At 58.6% G+C, this 17,665-nt stretch overlaps 2 protein-coding genes across 7 annotated transcripts in view; one reads left to right on the forward strand and one right to left on the reverse strand.

Annotated features, from left to right (window-relative positions):
• The first annotated feature begins 7,290 nt into the window (after positions 1-7,290).
• Positions 7,291-15,559, forward strand: MPND (MPN domain containing). Of its 3 annotated transcripts, XM_084251463.1 has the most exons (12): positions 7,291-7,801; positions 8,508-8,744; positions 11,026-11,158; positions 11,660-11,744; positions 11,943-12,039; positions 12,229-12,301; positions 12,381-12,457; positions 12,948-13,116; positions 13,202-13,272; positions 13,766-13,855; positions 14,517-14,609; positions 15,370-15,559. In XM_084251463.1, the coding sequence occupies exons 1-12, from the start codon at positions 7,445-7,447 to the stop codon at positions 15,454-15,456; spliced, it is 1,569 nt and encodes a 522-aa protein (XP_084107589.1). In that variant the 5' UTR covers positions 7,291-7,444; the 3' UTR covers positions 15,457-15,559. The 3 variants fall into 3 exon arrangements, with proteins under 3 accessions (XP_084107589.1, XP_084107590.1, XP_084107591.1); XM_084251464.1 differs by lacking the exon at positions 13,766-13,855; XM_084251465.1 differs by lacking the exons at positions 12,229-12,301; positions 12,381-12,457.
• A 1,548-nt stretch (positions 15,560-17,107) lies between these two features.
• The window catches only part of SH3GL1 (SH3 domain containing GRB2 like 1, endophilin A2), a gene marked incomplete at both ends in the record, with an annotated part of 31,712 nt that continues 31,154 nt past the window's right edge, over positions 17,108-17,665 (reverse strand). For all 4 annotated transcript variants that reach the window (XM_084248946.1, XM_084248947.1, XM_084248945.1 and 1 more), the window contains one exon: positions 17,108-17,304. In XM_084248946.1, coding sequence (XP_084105072.1) covers positions 17,108-17,304 — 197 coding nt within the window. The remainder of the gene's footprint in view (positions 17,305-17,665) is intronic.

The following is a 17,665-nucleotide window of genomic DNA, read 5'->3' on the forward strand; positions in this document are numbered from 1 at the left end:
TGGAAGTCCTGGGCCTCAGTTTCCCCACTGGTAGAGCCATAAGTGCTCGGTTTCCACCTTCTCCAAGGAGGGTGACCCCAAGTCTCTGCTTCCTATGGTCTCAGAAGGCGGGGTTGTTCCCACCCCCTCCTGTGTGCAGAGAACCGAGAAGACAATAACCACACTTGCCCAGCTCCTACTCTATGGCAAGCTCTGTTCTGGAGACCATCCCCCTGGGAATCAGGAGGGAGTCCCTTGAGTCACAGGGCTGGGAGGTGACGCTGCTGCATTTGGATCAGGCCCAAATGCTGGGCCACCCCGGCTGACATCTCTGCCCCCGGTGTCCCGCCCTCTTGGTGTGGATCTGTCCAGTGGGTCCTTGAGATCTGTCCTCAGGAGTAGCGAGGACTCCACACACTGAGTGGGATTTGTTAAAAATGAAAGCACCAGACCTGTACCCCAGTTCTTGTATGTGTAAATAAATTAAAAAAAAAAAAATGAAAGCACCAGAGAGAGCCCCCCCTTCGCAGAGAAGTGGCTCCGGGACCAGAGCGCCTGCAAGTCTCCTATAGGGGTTTGGTTCTTTGCCAGAAAGGGGACAGGTCCCAGCACATCCGGGGGCCCCTTCCTTGCGTGCTGGGGGTGGTCTCTAGCACGTGCGGACTTGGAGGTCACACCCTGCCCAGAGGCAGAGAGTTTAGCGTTAAGATGAACGCTTCCTAGGTCATGGACTCAGCAATCCACCCACTTGGCGAGGGTTAGGGCTCCACAGCGCCTCCTTTCCCACTGCAGACCTCGTCCATGAACTGCCAAGGCAGCTTTAGGGCGACACCTGAGGAAAGGTTAAGTCACTTGGGCAGGGCCTTTCTCCAGGCTCCTCCTGTCTTGCTCCCCTCTGAGAGGTCATCTCATGCTGGAAGCAAGCGGGCAAAGGTGTCCTCTTCTGTCAGCTCTTGCTGAAGGGGGACTCAGGCCCTGCCTACAAGGGGGGACTCTGCCCCAGCCTGGCCCAGGACCGGCTGAAATCTCCAGCGACATCACTACATGTAACTGTCCAATGCTGGTCCCGGGCCTGGGCGCGATGGTCCTCACAGCAAGAGGACAAAGCCGATCACCAGCGCCCTCTTGAGGAGCTCCAAGGCAGTGCCGAGTAGGTTCTGTGGGTTCCTTATCCTGTTCCCTTATTTAAAGCACCAACAGTTCCCCGCATGCACCCTGTCGGACAAGTTCACAAATTCACCCTTTTCTGGCCAGCGAATAGTCCGTTGCCAGTTGGTGGTGTTCTAAAATTTGGTTCAGCTCTTCAACTTCTGCAGACACGGCATGAACCACGGCATGAGGCCTTGTCCTGGGAACATAGGCTGGACTACATTTTCCAGAATCTCTCTTCCCCAATGAGTTGGAGTGCCTTTATTATTTGAAACCGTGGGGATCCTGGGAGGGAAATCTGGCCTCCCTCTTTTATTAGCCACCCTTGCTCTCTGGGAAAATAACCATGGCTGATAGATGAGTCTTTTTCCTTTTTGGTATAATGTAGACCAGGGGTTCAGTGTTTGCTACAGGGAAGGGGTGGGGTGCTGCATTCTTTGCAGTGGTAGCAATAAAACGGTTACCTCTGGCCTGATGGGTTAGATTATTTTGATGTCCTTAACAGTGAATGACAGCTACCCGGCAGGCAGCTGGACAGCTTCCAGTAGCCTGAGGATTCTGGGCCATGTTTGGGAAATTTCAAGCATTTGTTTTCCCCATTTTTTTTTTTTTGTAAAGATTTATATATTTATTTTTTGGGGAAGATTTATTTATGCATATAAGAGCTGGGGTACAGGCCAGAGATGTGGGGCGGGTGTGTGTGAGAGGATTCACCAGAGACAGAGCAGGGAACAGAACAGGCAGGCAGACTGAAACACACTGCTGAGGGGAGCAGCAGGTGAGGCAGGAGAGGTCTGCTGTGCCATGTGGGTTGCTCCCTGGCTGGCCGGAGATTGAACTCGTGCTGCAGAGGCTGTTGATTGCTTCATAGTGTGGGTGCTTAACCCCTTGCGCCACCAGGGAGGCCCTATATATTTATTTATGCATAGAAGAACTGGGATATGGGTCAGAGGTGCTGGGAGAGGGACTGGGGAATGGTGAGAGGATTCACCAGGGACAGAGTGGGGAACAGAACACGCAAAATGAATGACTGAAATACATTGCTGAGGGGAGCAGCGGGTAAGACAGGAGAGGTCTGCCATGCCAGATGTGGGTCAGCTCCCTGGCCAGGGATTGAACTCAGGCGTGGTGGTGATAGCGCTGAGACTTAGTCCCTAGGTCATCAGGGAGACCCCCTGTATTCCCCCTTCTTTCCAGATGGCTGCATGGGCATGTCATACGCAAAAGACATATTTACCACCTCTGTAGACATTGACTTTTTCTAGGACTCTGATTAGAGCTATGAGTTCTGCCTTTTGGGCTGAGGCGCCAGGGGGAAGAGCTCTGGTCTCAACAAAAGCTGACAGGTTCACAGCACACACAGACCCCCATTTCCAGCTCTACATGGCCACTCCCATCAGTGAACTACTCAGAATCTGGGTTATCAAGAGCATTTTTGGGCCTCCCTGGTGGCCTAGGGGTTAAGTCTCAGCATTAGCACCAGTGAAGGCCCACCTTGAGGCCTGAGTTCAATCCCTAGTCAGGGAGCTGACCCACAGGGCACAGCAGACCTCCCCTGTCTCCCTGCTGCTCCCCTCAGCAGTGTAGTTCAGTGGGTCTGCCTGTTCTGCTCCCTGCTCTGTCCCTGGTGAATTCTCTCTCACACCCCCAACCCTCGCACCTCTGGCCTATACCCCAGTTCCTCTATGCAAAATAAAAATAAAAAAAGAGCAGTTTCTTGCAAATCCATTCTGCTAAAATAGATTTGTTCTATAATCTTGTTACAGGAATAGAGAAGGGAAGGCTTTCCTAAGGGAAAGATGCAAGGTTTAGGGTTGGACAGATTCTGACAGTCACTTCGGGAATCTCAAGAAGTTGGGCCTCATATTCTCCTACTTGGCTACTCGTCAGCCTGTGGTGCCCTTTGGTCTGAAGGAAGGTGGAGCCCTGACAGGGAAGTGTCAATAGTTATAGCAACTCCCAGTCCATTTTCTGGCTTCCTGAAATAGGGTGGCGGCTGCCAGGGCCCCGAGGCAGGTAGCCATCCTTGGGCAACTGGATCTAGCTGTTTAGAATGGTACACCACTGGTCCAATTTCTGGGGCCCCCAAAATTGCGTTAGCACCCCCAGCACCGGAGCCCTGGTGAGCATGGTCTTAAGTTGCTCAAAGGCTGCTGTGCACTTGGAGGGGTCCAGTTAAAGCATCCTTTTGCTCCTGTAGTTGCCTTACACAGAGGCTTTGCAATAAGAACATAGTCAGGAATCCAAATCCAGCAAAACCCAGCCTTCCCTGGAGAGGCACAGCGGGTGGGGATTCGCAAGGAGGGGGGGCAGACACTGGTGTGACAGCTGCGACCCACTGATTAGTTTTCCGACTCCCTAACCCCAAATAATAAACCCCATATCCCAAATAATATACCCTAAGTTGGGGTGTTTGTGCCTTCTTTCAGGAGACCCAGAGGCCCCCCCCAAAAAAAATCTAACACCTGAACAGTATCTGCTCAGAAGCCTCCTTGGCTGGGTGGCAATGAGAACATCACCCACATATTGGATTATTGCCCCCCAAGTCACATGAACTGTCTCAACTCCTGTCCCAAGGCATTTCCAAATGATACTGTAATGGCAGGTTTTCAGGCCTAGTCAGGAAGTGACCACAGGCTGCAGTGGCAGCGCTGAGCCCCAGCCTCTAGACCACCACGGGTTGGTGTCTCATGAGGCTGCAGCAGGGACTTCGCTGACACTCAGGCAAGCAACCAAAGAGAGGTAGATTTGCTTAGAGAAAGAAAAGGTTTATTAAGGAGAAAAGGAACAGAAATAAAGTGGGACTCCGAGGCTGGTGAACCAGGCCAGGGAGGAGCGCCTTAGGAATTTGCACCTGCTTTCCCCAAGTATGCGAAAGCTCCACCAGCCTCTCTCTGATTGGTTAGTTCTCGGTGGTCTCACCCACTCTGCCCTCATGTCTCTGTGCCCAGAGTTAAAACTCTGTGACCCAGCCCTTATCTTAGCATACTCTTCATTATCATCTTTGTTCTGGAATGTCCTGTTGCCCTTAGGCCTGAGGTGTTTGGCCCCTTTGGAATTTGTTGCCCTTATCTCTGGAGCCTTCCTTAACTCGCCTGCAGCCTGCACTGTCTCTGAACTTGCCCTAGGACTCACAAACAGGTGGGCGTTAGCCCTGGAATCCCGGGGAAGGACTATGCTGGTACCCTGGCATATTTCACGGTCTTCCCATTCAAAAGCGAACAAGTACTGGCTATTTTGGGTCAGTGGAATGCAGGAATGCAGGGGAAAAGTGTCCTTCAAACGAGTGAAAAAGCAGCCCTTAGGAGTTTAGGACCATCCGATGTCTCCCTCGGCTCTTGCACAAGCCCATACCACCCAGCGGGCTCTCACCGGGAGAATGAGTGCTGCATGGCCAGCTGCTCGCAGCTCCAAGTCCACACTTGCCAGCTGGTCAGACACCGGCTTTCTCTTTTGGCTTCACTAGACAGTGGGTATTGGGGCTGAGAGGGGAATCCCTCTGGGTTTTTCAATTTGATCTCAACGAAGGTCACATGTTTCTCCCTTCCTGGGAACTCTGAGGCTGCTACCTCTGGGTTTACTTGTCTAAAAGTGCCCACTGGAAACCTTGGGGCTGCCTCGTCCATTGCCACTAGGGGCGCTGCTATTCCAACAAGTGGGATTCTACCTCTGGAAGGTGCGGGGAGGGTGCACCAAAAAGCTGTACTCCAGGTGGGAGAGCAAGACCCTGTGAGCAGTGGGGTAAGGCAGTGACGGAGGACAGAGGGCACCTAGCAGATTTCCACAGACCTTACAGCTCAGGGGCTGAGTGTGCATTTTTTCTTTTCAGGTTTTCCACCCCCAGAAGAAGACATTTGGTCTTGGAAAGTGGGCCAGGAGACCAAATTTAAACCCAGTAAGTGGCTTCTGTATCTATAAGGAAGTCAGTCAATTTACCCAGGCTCGGGTGCAGTGATGGAGGTGCTCAGCCCAGCACCCTACTTCGCTAGGGTCCCTTCAGAGTTTCTTCCCCTGATTGGCCAGCCTGGGGTCCTCAACTGGGCCATGAGGCGAGGTGGTCAAGGTCCTGCCCCTCGCAGCCCCCTTCCTGCCCCGGGGAGGATGTTCTTCCCCGCAGTACCCCACCTTCTTGCAGCATGCACCGTGGATCCCCCCAGAGGACTCACCTTCCTTTATCGGGGTGGCCCTGAAAGCAGGTCCAGTAGCGAGGTCCTTTGGCCAAGGGCCTTTCTATTGCCTTTTCTCTTGCAAGCTGCCCTTTTCGCTTGACCGTAGCTTGTTATTAAAGACTTTGCAAGCCTCATCTAACAACACCCAAGGCAGGTTGTGGGGTCCTGCTTCTAACTCCTGAAGTGTGCGGCGTATATCCAGGCCATGTCGGTGACCGCGCAGCACCAGCAGGGCCTGCCCCATCGCTCGGGTCCACATCAGTGTTCTTCTGGAAGGCTCTGTGAGTCTCGTGAGCACGGCAGGGTTTTCATGCCCCGATGAAGTGGCTTCCCTGGGTTGATTACAGTTGTCTGGTTCAAGCTGGCTCTTTTCCATTCCTTCTGCGCTCTCCCGGGGCAGAGCTGATGTACGTGTGCTGACGGGGGCCTGTGTCTGGGGCTGCCTGAGCTCCCCCTTAATGTGCCGCGTCACCTGGCCCTGGTAGAGCTGCTTAATGCACAGCCTCCCCGGTCTTCAGGATCGCCTGGGCCTCCTTGCGGGGCGCGGCATGTCAGCAGTGTCCTGCGTGTCCCTACACTGGAGTTAAAGCCGCTCTCGTCTAACAAACTCATCCTTGAATTTCCCTGGGCCCTCAGCGACGCTGGCACGTCTTCCTGCGCACCGGGGTGGTCTGAGGGGAGAGGAGCAGGAGGCCGCCAGGGCCGCCGTCCATGAGCAGCCTCACGGAAGGCGCAAGGCTCACCTGGCCTGGGCTTTACCCCCAAGGGGAGGCCGGTGGCCGAGGGAACAGCCTGTGCTCGGGGCCTTCCCTGTTGATCTGGCAAGTGTGGGGAGGGAGGTCAGAGACTACAAATCCTCAGCAAGCTCTGCTTACGCTGGCGTCCAGTGCACATTTCACACATGCCCGCACAGGGGATTTCTCCCCATTTCTGCTCTCCCTGGCAGAGAAGCTTGGGCTTGATTATGGTTTCATATCTGGTGGTTCCCAGGCTGGCCTCCTGGCCTACACCGTGTCCTGGGGCCGGGAGGTTTTACCAACGAGCAGTAGCTTTTCCCTGGCTATTGCATCGAATCGAAGTTTGTCCCAATTCCTAGGAATGCAGCTCAGGGGGAGTCTTTTGGAACACTTTCCTGATTTCCTGTGACGATAGATCTTATGGCCCATGGTCGATTTGGGGGAGCAAAGGACTGGAACGAGGTGCAAATGCTGAGAGAGGAGAGGGAAGGGGAAACAGCACAGGGGAGGGAAGGTGAGCAGCACCCTGTCCGCAGCGCGCTCCCCACGCCGCCGGCTTCCCGGGCGGCCATCGCGTGTGTTAGCTGGAAAGCAGCGAAGGAGGTGCCCGGGGCCACCAGCTGGAGCTGGGCCTACGGTGGGGTCTGGGCTTCCAAGACCTGTCCCACCAGGCGGGGAGTTTTTCCCTCAGCCGCAACAGGCAAAATCCTCAGCGCGGCAGGAGGCTGTCGAGAGGTGGCAGGAATAAGATCAGATCCCTCTGCAGGAGCCCAGGGGAGCAAAGTCGGAGCCCAGAGAGGCTCGAGCAAACCCGGGGGGTCCAGAGCGCGCAGGGGGTCGCCTTACCCGGGGGTCACAACACAGAACCCACCCGGAGATCGGCGCGAGAAGCCGGGAGGAGAAAGCAGTGAGTCCCCAGAGCCCCTTACCTTAGGGCGGGTCCGGGCGGCGGCCGGCTGCGGGGCGTGCGCGCCCTCCGCGTCCCGGGGTCCAGCCTGGGGTCCCGGGGTCCACCTGCGGCTGAGCCCAGCCCATGGCGCCCCACGGCTTTGGGGGGGTGGGCAGGAGGGGGCATCAGGCCTCTGGACAAAGGTCTGAGGATGGGGCCAGAAACAAAGGGGGGCTGGGGCCACCCCGCGCGCCCGCCCCCAGCGGGGCCGCACCGTGAACCGCGCGGGCAGGTGCGGGGGAGGCCCAGGCCCGCTCGGGCTGCCGCGGCGGCCCCGGCTCCTGCTGCTGGGCCCGGGGGCGGCTGCAGCCGGCGGCCCCCGGCTCGGCCCCGCGCGACCCCCCAGCCCGCACCGGAGGCGGCCGCCGCCCGGGTCGCCCCACTTCGGGGCGGAGCCGCGTCACGTGCCGGGAAGAAAGCGCCGGCGGCGCGCAGGGCGCAGGGCGCGGGGCGGAGCCGCCATGGCAGGTACCACGCCCGGGGCGGCGGGCGGGATGGCGGGGCCCGCGGGGGGCGCGGGGGGCGCGCGGCCCCGCTGCAGCCTGTTGCCGCCCGCAGCTCCGGAGTCGCTGTCCCCGGCGGGCGGCGCGGGCGAGGAGGCCCCCGAGGAGGAGGAGGACGAGGCGGAGGCCGAGGACCCCGAGCGCCTGGCGGGCGCGGGCAGCGCGCGCGGCGGCGGCGCGGCGGGGGCCGGGCCCGGGTCGGGGCTCTTGGGGGGCGCGGGGGGCGCCCTCACCCGGCGCGCGGTGACGCTGCGGGTGCTGCTCAAAGACGCGCTGCTGGAGCCCGGCGCCGGGGTGCTGTCCATCTACTACCTGGTGAGCCCCCCGCCCCCCAACCCCATCCCATCGGGCTGGGGCAGGAGGGGAGGCACCCCCGCGCCCCGAGGCCTGAGGTGGGGAGGGACGCGGACCCGAGCAGCCAGACCGAGAACGAGCCTTTGTGGGTGCGAGCGCGACGTTCCCCAGACTCCGCGCTCCACAAAGGAGACACCGAGGTCCAGAGAGCAGCGGCGGCCTCCTTGGCCGGGTCACCTCGCCCCGTGTCCCCGAGTTGTTCCCCCATCTGTAAAATGGTATTTTTTTTTTCCCTCCCTTGGGGGTGAGGAGTAAGTAAACGAGGCGTCCAGCAGGGTGCCTGCAACGCAGGGCGTGCTTTTAAGTGCTGGTGTTACTGCTGTTGCTGTTGCTGGATTTGTGGGTGGGAACAGTGTGTGACCCGAGCAAGGGCTGTGTGCCAGCCTGTCTGTGGGAGTTAAGGACATGGCTGTGATCAAGACGGACCCCGTCCTTAGGGGACTCGCCGTCCGTGAGGGGAGGTGGCCGCAATAACTGGACCATTTAGACACAGTCTGGTCAGGAATGTGACAGTGGACATACAGGCACCGGGAGGCTGCCTGGAAGAAGTGCCATGGTGGGAAGTGGGTGCCAAGCCCCAGAGTAGTGCGTAATCAGGGAGAACTTCCTGGAGGAGGGGTCTTGGTGGGTGCCAGCTCCTGGTCCAGCCTGCCTACTCTTGATATAGGGGAAGAAGTTCATGGGGGATCTGCAGCCGGATGGGAGGATCGTGTGGCAGGAAACAGGGCAAGTATTCAACTCACCCAGCGCCTGGGCCACCCACTGCAAGAAATTGGTGAACCCGGCCAAGAAATCAGGCTGTGGCTGGGCCTCTGTCAAGTATAAGGGCCAGAAGCTGGACAAGTACAAGGCTGCCTGGCTCCGGCGACACCAGCTCCATGTGCCTGCAGCTGTCGCTGATGAGGTGCGTCCTTCAGCCTCCCAAGGCAAGCCCTCCCTGACTCACTGTTGGATAAAAAGTGCCCAGTTGGACACAGCTCCTCCACGGATGGGCCAGAGAGAGGGTGTTGGAGCTGGGGCTTTGAGGGATGAGCAGGAGTTTGTCAGAACAAGATGAAGGAGAAAACTTCCCAGAGGTTGGACACGTGGGTGTGAAGCAATATGTGAAATTAGGGATCCATGACCAGTGGGTGCGCTGGAGGTTCAGATGTCTTGGGGGACGTGAGGGGACTGGACACATTAGCAAGGACCAGATCTAGGAGGGTCTTGAATGCCATCATAATCTTTGGAGAGTCACCCACTGGGTGAACTTGGCCAAGGACCCTCCTTAGTCTTGTACATAAATAAAAAGGAGATGACAGTATTACCCGTGTGCGTTAGACACAGGTGATTGCAAGTCTGAAATCTGTAGGCCAGTGGTCATCTGGAGCCTTGGGCAAGAGTTGACACTTCGGTCTTGAGGCAGCCTGTTTTGTTTTCGGTTTTTGAGAAGCCTGTTTTCGTTCTTCAGGCCCTTCAACTTGATTGCATGAGGTCTAGGGTAATTTTTTTTTTTTTTAAAGATTTTATTTATTGTTGCATAGAAGAACTGGGGTGTAGGCCTGAAGTACAAGAGGTGAGGGGATTCACCAGAGACAGTGGGAAGCAGAACAGGCAAATCTACTGAAATACACTGTTGAGGGGATCAGCGGGCAAGACAGGAGAGGTCTAGCTGTGCCATGAAGGTTAGCTCCCTGGCTAACTCAGGCCACCACAGTGGGCCATGGTAGTGGTAGTGCTGAGACTTAACCCCTAGGCTACCAGGGAGGCTCCTATCAAGGGTAATTTTTGACAGCCAGTTTATTGTGGATGTGAACCGCAATACCAAATAGCCCCTACACTAGTGCTGGATTAAGTTCTAGAGCCTAGCCAAGCTGACATGTAAGACTAACCTTCATGCCATGTTGGGCTTTTCATTCAGCAAATTTTTATTAAGTGCCAATTCTGCGCCAGGCCCTGTGTTTGGTGCTGGAGATAAAGCAGAGAACAATGAGAAAAATCTCCATCATGGGGAGAGAGACAAAGAAAATAAGTCCATGTTATAGTATGTTAGAGGAGAAGAATAGGGGTGGGAGTGGGACTTGGGTCACTGAGGTGACATTTGAAAAGAGAACTGAAGGAGGGGCGGGAGGGGGAGCTCTGAGGGCATCTAGGAAACAGTCTGTGCAAAGGCCCTGGGGCAGGTGGCTGTGGCGTGATGGAGGAACAGTGAGGAAACACGTGGCTGAAGCAAAGTGAGGGAGGGGGAGAAAATAGAAGTGAGGGCAAGGAGGGGGGTAGAAGAGGTGGTGCTGGGCCTTGTGGCTGTAAGGGAGGTCTTGGGTTTGCCAAAGGAGGTGGGAGCCCTTCTTCCCCGCCCTTTACTTTGTGGGGACCAGGGAACTGTGCTGGTCTTGGGGAGCAATGATGAAGTAGATCAGGCTAGCCTCTGAGGGGGTAAGAAATGGGCATGTTCTGGGTAGTTCTGAAGGTGGGTCTGACAGCATGGATCAGATGTTGGGGTTAGGAGGTTTTGTTCTGAGTGAGTGGATGGGTGCTGCTGCCCTCCTCTGAGACGCGGGGAGGAGCAAGTTTGGGTGGATGGACAACGGCAGAGGCCGCCCAGGGGTGTCAAAGTAGGGAGGGGAGAGGCCTAAGGACCCAGGCCTGAGCAAGGCGGGTGGAGAGGGACAAGCTGAGGGGGCCTCCAGGGAGGAAGCGGGAAGCTGAGAATGCCTGGAGCCTGGAGGAGTCCCCAAGAAGGGGCATGAGGGCAGAGACATTTGTGCCCACAGGATATGCACGAAAAGTCACCTCGGCAAGAACAGTTCACCAGCGAGCAAGAGAGAGTTTATTGAGACTTTAATAAAATAATCCTTGCAATGCCTCTCCTTGCTCAATGAATGGAGCAGCAGGGGGTGGCTGAAGGCGTTGCGCGCATTCTCTCATTCTCTCAGGCATGTCCTTACTAAGGAGAGCTGAGCCCCTGGCGGGAAAGCAGCTCTGAGAGGCAGGGGCAGGATTCAAACTTTGGAGCCATAGGAGTGAGCTCAGGCCTGAGCTGCCGCAGCCTTAGCCCTCACTGGCGCACTGCCGCCCTCTAGTGGGCACCCGGGGCAGCAGCAGCGGGAACGGAAGGCTTAGGTCTGCTCTCCGCCTGGATGAAATTTGCAGGGGAGAATGGGGGCACCAGTTGAGGGTCCCACCGCTGACCCCCACCCCTCTAGAGCCCGGCCAGTGAAGGGGAAGAGGAGGAGCTGCTGATGGAGGAGGAGGAGGAGGAGGTCCTGGCAGGCGTCTCGTCGGAGGACAAGAGCCGGAGAGCACTGTCCAAGGGGCCCCCAGAGTCCGCCCACTCTGGTAAGGGGTGATGGGGGGAGGGAGGACAGGGAGCCGTCAGAATGTGGGTGTGGGGGGAGGCTGGGGTTAGGTCTGACCTTTTTTCCCCTCTGCTGACTTCCCAGCCCCACTGACAATTTCACTCCCCCTGCGGGACTCCGTCAGCTCCAGCACCGGGCCTCGTGGTCCCACAGCCCACTTTGTGTTGCCGGATTTCTTAGTCCCGCTGCCTGACTTCCTTGCTCCCCCGTGCGATTTCTTTGCGCTGTTGCCCGGTTTCTTAGCTCTGATTGCGGAGTCTTTGGCCACCTGCCTGGATTTCTGAGCTCCTCACCTGCCTCCCCGAGCCCTTCCCGATGAGTATCCTCTGCCAGCTCGTTACCAGCCGCCTGAGTGCCAGACCCACCTCCTGATTTTCAAGGCTGCCTCTGGGGCTTTTGCCCTCCTGGGCTGCCCCTTCCTCACTTTGCAGTTCTGGGTTGGGGAGGGACTGATGCTGCCTCTTACCCTCGCCTCCTCCAGAGGCCATGCTTCCTGGGAAGCGGCTGGAAAACAAGATCCGGGTTCCTGTCCGCTACTGCATGTTGGGGAGTCGAGACTCCACCAGGTGAGATGTGGCTAAGCCTGCCACCAGCCCCCCCACCCCTTACATGGAGCTCTTGCCAATGTGGGGGAAGCAAGAGCAAGGGTAGGGTGGGAACAAGGCCTCAGATCCCCAGAGCTGGCTTTAGGGGCTGGGAGCCAGCTTAGGGGTGAGGGAAAGGCCTGGGGGTCCTGAGACTGTGGGACCCTCTGGCTCCTATAGGAACCCCCACACTCTGGTGGAAGTAACATCCTTCGCTGCCATCAACAAGTTCCAGCCATTCAACGTGGCCATGTCCAGCAATGTGCTGTTTCTGCTGGTGTGTGCTCAGGGCCTGGGCAGGGGACTGGGGTGCCCCAGAGGGAGGGGGGGGCCCTGAAATATTAACTCCCTGAGGGTGGGGGCCCCTGCTAAACGGCAGGCACTCAGTGTTTACATGAAGGAGGGGCTGGCGTCTGCACGTGGCACTGCAGCCTGAGCCGGTCTTCCCATGTCCCTCCCCTACCAGGACTTCCACAGCCACCTGACCCGGAGTGAGGTCGTGGGTTACCTTGGGGGCCGCTGGGACATCAACAGCCAGAGTGGGTATTTGGAGCTGGGTGGTGAGGGGGGCGTTTGGGGCTGCTGTCGATACCCGTGCATTCCCCTCCCTTTGCCCAGTGCTCACAGTGCTGAGGGCCTTCCCGTGCCGGAGCCGGCTGGGGGACTGCGACACAGCCGCCACCATCGAAGAGGAGGTGAGGGGCTGCCAGGGACAGGGCTTTCTGGGGAGGGCTGGGGTGAACACAGCTGTCAGGGCTGCTGAGTTCCCACAGCTAGTGGTTTCCACACTCGTGAGTGTGCAGGTGCGTGTGCACACCGCCCCTGCACCTTTGACCCCACGGCTAGGGTTCACTCCCACACTTCCTCTGTGCAACACGTGGCCAGCCCCTTCCTCTCTGGGCCGCCGCTTGCACGTGCACCTGGCGCCTAGCACAAAGCCTGGGAAGCACTAGCTGCTCGTCTTAATCGTTTTCATAATGACACGTAATGCGTGGCACCGGGCTAGAAGCCAGGTCTGTCTGGTCACTGCTGTGTGCCCATGCCTGGTAACAGCTGGCACTCATTAATGTTGGGGTGTGTGGGGGCTGGGTGTGCCAGGCACGCTTGGGACAGGTAGTAGTGTGGGTGCACCTGGGCTGGTAGGGCCCCCTGCCCTGCCCACTCCAGCCTCGAGTCTGCCCCCAGATCTACCAGAGCCTGCTCCTGCGAGGCCTGTCCCTGGTCGGCTGGTACCACAGCCACCCGCACAGCCCGGCACTGCCGTCGCTGCAGGACATCGACACCCAAATGGACTACCAGCTGCGGCTGCAGGGCTCCAGCAACGGCTTCCAGCCCTGCCTAGCCCTGCTCTGCTGTAAGTCCCGGGCTAGGGGCCAGGGGCGGCCTCGGAGGCCCCCGACCCCCCAGGCCCAGCCCCCTCTCTCACTGTCCTCCTGCAGCCCCTTACTACTCTGGCAACCCGGGCCCAGAGTCCAAGATCTCGCCCTTCTGGGTGATGCCGCCCCCTGAGGTAGGTGGGCTGCCGAGGGAGGCTGAGCCAGAGGAGATGGGGTGGGGCCAGGAGGTCTTGGGTCGGGCCGGGAGGTCTTGACGAGTCTGGTTCCAGACTGAGGCCTCAGTCTACCAGGCGCGCAGTGGAAACGTGACTGTCCCTGTGAGCCGCTTCACGGAGGGCCTGGGGGTGAGGGCTGTTGAGATGGCGGGGCTCTACCTACAGCATGGCGCCTGCTACCGAGACGGCCTCCTCCTGAACCTTCCTGATGTCTTCCCGAGTTTGTCTCAGGGGCAGACATCAGCTCTGGAGAGAAACTGAGGGGCGTGGCTGTCACGCCCCTTCCTGTGTGGGAGGGGACCCACCCTGCCTCCCTAGTGGCACCACTGGGTGCCACTAAGGTCCCAAGTGGCTCGGCACCTTTGACCCGCGTGTCGAGCAAGGCCCGCCGGCCCGCCCTGGGGTGGAGGGCCGGGGCTGGCTGGTGGTGACGGGCTCATGTCCCCACCAGCAAAGACCCAGTGACTACGGCATCCCCATGGACGTGGAGATGGCCTACATCCAGGACAGCTTCCTGACTAACGACATCCTTCACGAGATGGTGAGCTCACTCCCGGGTGGGCTGGGGGTCTCGGGGGCGGAGTGGGTGAGATCTGAAGGTTCCTAGCCCACGCGGTACCTGGCACGGGACTCCAGAAGCCATGGCTGAATGTGCCACATCAGGGCCTGGGTCAGTCCTCTTCCGCTACTGCAGACTACCCATGGCTCTCAGGATCACATCCTAGATACTTGCTCGGGTCCCTCCTGCCTCTCCCCTCCCTTGCCCAGCTGCTCCCCGCACCTGGCCTCCCTGCTGTTCTGGACATGCCAGGCGTGTTCCCGCCTCTGCAGTTGCCTCTGATTCTCCAAGTGGAGACACATGAGGGAACTTCAGGTGTTACCTGGGATGAACATTAATACCCAGGGTTCTACAGGTATTTAACAAAGGAGCTAGTTTGTCATGCCTCTGACTTGACCGGTGTGACTGTGCAAGATGACGCTAGACCAGGATGCAGTGTCAGGCCCAGTGGATAGAGAACCACGTTTATCATGCCCCTTCCCTCAGGGGCGACCCTCCCCGGTGGGCTGTTGGGCACTGGGTACCGTCTCTGTGCTGTTAGACTGGGAGCTCCCCAAGGGGCTCCGTGCCAGCCCTGGCAGTGAATTCCCTGTGGTTGGTGCAGGATGGGTAGGAGCGAGGTGCCGCCCACCCCTTCCCCTAGATGCTGCTGGTGGAGTTCTACAAGGGTGCCCCTGACCTCGTGCGATTCCAGGAGCCCTGGAGCCAGGAGCACAGCTACCTCGACAAACTGAAGGTGAGACTCCCCCTCCTTCAGGGAGGCACTTCTTGGGGAGCCCCCAGGGATACAGCCATCGGTAGCCTGAGACGGTGACTTCCTAACTTGTTCTGGACAAGAGTATTCAGTCAGAAGTTAACTGCCAAGAAAAAGGCTTGTTTTGCCACGCAGGGGTGGTGATGGTGGTCAAGATCACCATCAAAACACAGAGGAATGTAAAAGCCTGCAAACCCGAGTGCCCCCCACCAGGGGTGTCCCCACGCTACCCCTGGAGGGTGCTGCAGGGGCCCTGATCTGATTCAGAGCCTGAAGAGCAGCCAGAGTGTGAATGTGTTTCTCTAGTGTGCCTGCCCGGGACATTCAAATTAGCTGGTAGTGAAACCAGACTGGGTGGCTTGTGTCTGTTTCCTGTTTCAAAGTCACTCTCTGCTCGGCTTAGCCGAGAAATGCAGCTTCAGTGTTTGCTTGTTTTGTTTAAACTTAAAAAACAAAACCAAAGACTGACCGTGGTTAAAGCTGCCACGCAGCACTGGGCTGTGGGGGAGGGGTGGCTGTCACAGCCCTGGAGTCCAGGGCGGGGCGGTCCCAGCGGCTGGTGGAGGGGCATTTGGGAACGCCTCCGTGCCACACGGCACTCTAGTTAGAAAGCATCACCACCGGACAGCGCCATGCTCCTGGCTGAGCAGAGCCCGCCCGCCAGGCTGCGGCACCGGCCGGCAGAACGCAAACCAGGAGGGCTGCTAGGCACAGCCCTGAGGCCAGGCTCTGCTTGTTTCAGATCTCCCTGGCCAGCAGGACACCCAAGGACCAGGGTCTGTGCCATGTGCTGGAGCAAGTTTACAGCATCCTCAAGCAGGGGAACTGAGGGCCCGGCCGATAAGGGGGGCTCCCCGCCCTCGCCCTCCGCTCCAGGCCTGGCGAGGACAGGCCCAGGACTGCTGGTGGCTGTGAGGCCTCCTCTCCCTGTGACTCAGCTGTGTGACGGTAGGGCCCAGACAATAAAGAAGAGACGCGAACAGCCCTCGGTTTGTCTGTCTGGGCAGGGAGCACAGTGCGGCCCCGCCTGCAGGAGGGAGGGACTCGCTAGGGCGTGAGCGAGAATGAGCAGTGCTGTGGGACGGGTCTCTGGGGGGGGACCAGGCTGCCTGGCTGGTGACGGGCGAGCAGCAGTCACCACGTCCCCCCCGGCCAGCGGAGGGTGCGAGGCCACATGGGCTCTGTCCCAACCAGGGACCCCTGGAATCTGGGTAGGCTGGGGGAATGTCCTCCCCGTGCAAGCAGGCGAGAGGCTATAGAAAGAGACATTTAATACTTTAAAAAAAAAAAAAAAAATTTCCCCCCCCGGTCTAGACTATGACCAAGGCTGCTGGTCTTAGCCGGGATGCCTGTGCCTCCCCTAAATAATGGTGTAGAGGGGAGACTCAGGGATGAGTGCAGCCTGGTGTCCTGGGGGCTTTGTGGGGTCACTGGAAGGGGGAATGTGAACCAGGCTCAAGGTCCTCTCATTTAAGCAATTTTTGGGTCAGGCAAGAGAAGCAACTTGGGGCTGGGGCCCTGCTGCTCGGGCTGTTGCCTTCTTGTTCTGTGGTGATGGCTGGCTCGGGGCAGGGGAAGCCACCACAAGCCAGGGGTCCATGAACATTAACGCATGGAAGCCTTTGTGCTTGACCTTCAAAGAGCGGAGGCTGGGGTGCTCCAGTGGTCCCGTGTGTGTCTGTGTGTGTGTCCATGTGGTGCGTGCAGCTGGTGGTGGCAGCTTGTGCCAGAGAAACCCTCCCTGTGCTTGGCTGAGGTGGGGCACCCCACAGGAAGGAAGGGTAAGAGGGGAGAGGTGGGCATGGGTGTGTGTGGCCCAAGTGCTGCTGAGGGGACCTGGCTGAGGACCCCAGACTCCTCTCCCCGCAAGCCCCAGGTCTGAGGGAGGGTAATGGCTCTCAGTGAGGTGGTGGCTGTGGGTGTGCAGGGGCCTGGGGAGCCCTGGAGTCAGGGTGGGGCCCATCGCCAGCAACAGGCTGGAAAGGAAATGTGAGGATTTAAGAGCAGGGTAGGGAGCCCTGACAGGGTCCCCCAGACCACCCCATTGTACAGACAAGCAAGCTCCTCCCTTTAATGATATTTGTGTGTGTGTGTAAGAGTGTGAGAGAGAGAGAGAGAGAAAGAGTGTGTGTGAGAGAGAGAGCACTATGGGGGGACCCGGAGCCGGCAGTCCCGCGGGAGCAGGGTTAGTGTTTGTAAGAGCACCTTAGTGTTAGCCCCCTGGGCTGGCTGCGCACGGGCAGGTGGAGTCCGGGCACAAGGAAGGAGGAACACTGCCCAGTGCTGTGGCGTGGGGGAGGGCGCGCCCACCACCGTGGTGAGCGTGTGTGTAAACAAGGCCCTCACCTCCCCAGAAACCAGGACAGCCTCCCACAGCCACCCTGGCACAGCACTGCTGTCACGTCAGGCCCGTGCCCGCCGGCAGAGCTAAGTGGAATGCAGGGGAGTGGACTGTGGACGGAGAAGCCGGGCCGCTGCTGTCACTGGGGCAGGGGCACCAGCACCTCCACGTAGCTGAGGGGGAAGAAGCCAGACTGGCCGTGGAGCATGCCCTCGTACCAGTTCTCATCGATCTGGTTGGTCAGCGTGATGATGTCGCCTTCGCGGAAGCCCAGCTCCCCGTCATTCTCAGGCTCGAAGTCGTATAGGGCCTTGCAGCTCGGCTGGTCCAGGGGAGCTGCGGAGGCCGGGGTGACGGAAGAGGTAAGGACCGGGCTACCATGCTCACTCCAGCCACAAGATCAGCTCAGCCCTCCAGGGCCCCCCCGACCCCCTCACCTGCCCTGCTGGTGTGCACCTGGTGCCCGGCCCAGGGCCCCACCCGAGTTCTATGGCTTCACTGACCCTTGGTTTCCCCCAAAGAACTGCTTCCTCCTTCCTGTGGCTCCCTTCGTTAGACGGAAGGAGCAAGCGACAAAAGGGATGGAAAGGGCTCTGCAAGTGGTTACTAAGATATCCTGGGAGGGGGCAGGGACACCCGCTGTCACTCAGGGCGACAGAATGACTGACAGCACAGCCTCAGATGTCACTCAGCGAGC

Source organism: Talpa europaea, assembly GCF_964194135.1.
Source record: "Talpa europaea genome assembly, chromosome: 12".
In the NCBI taxonomy this organism is placed as follows: domain Eukaryota; kingdom Metazoa; phylum Chordata; class Mammalia; order Eulipotyphla; family Talpidae; genus Talpa; species Talpa europaea.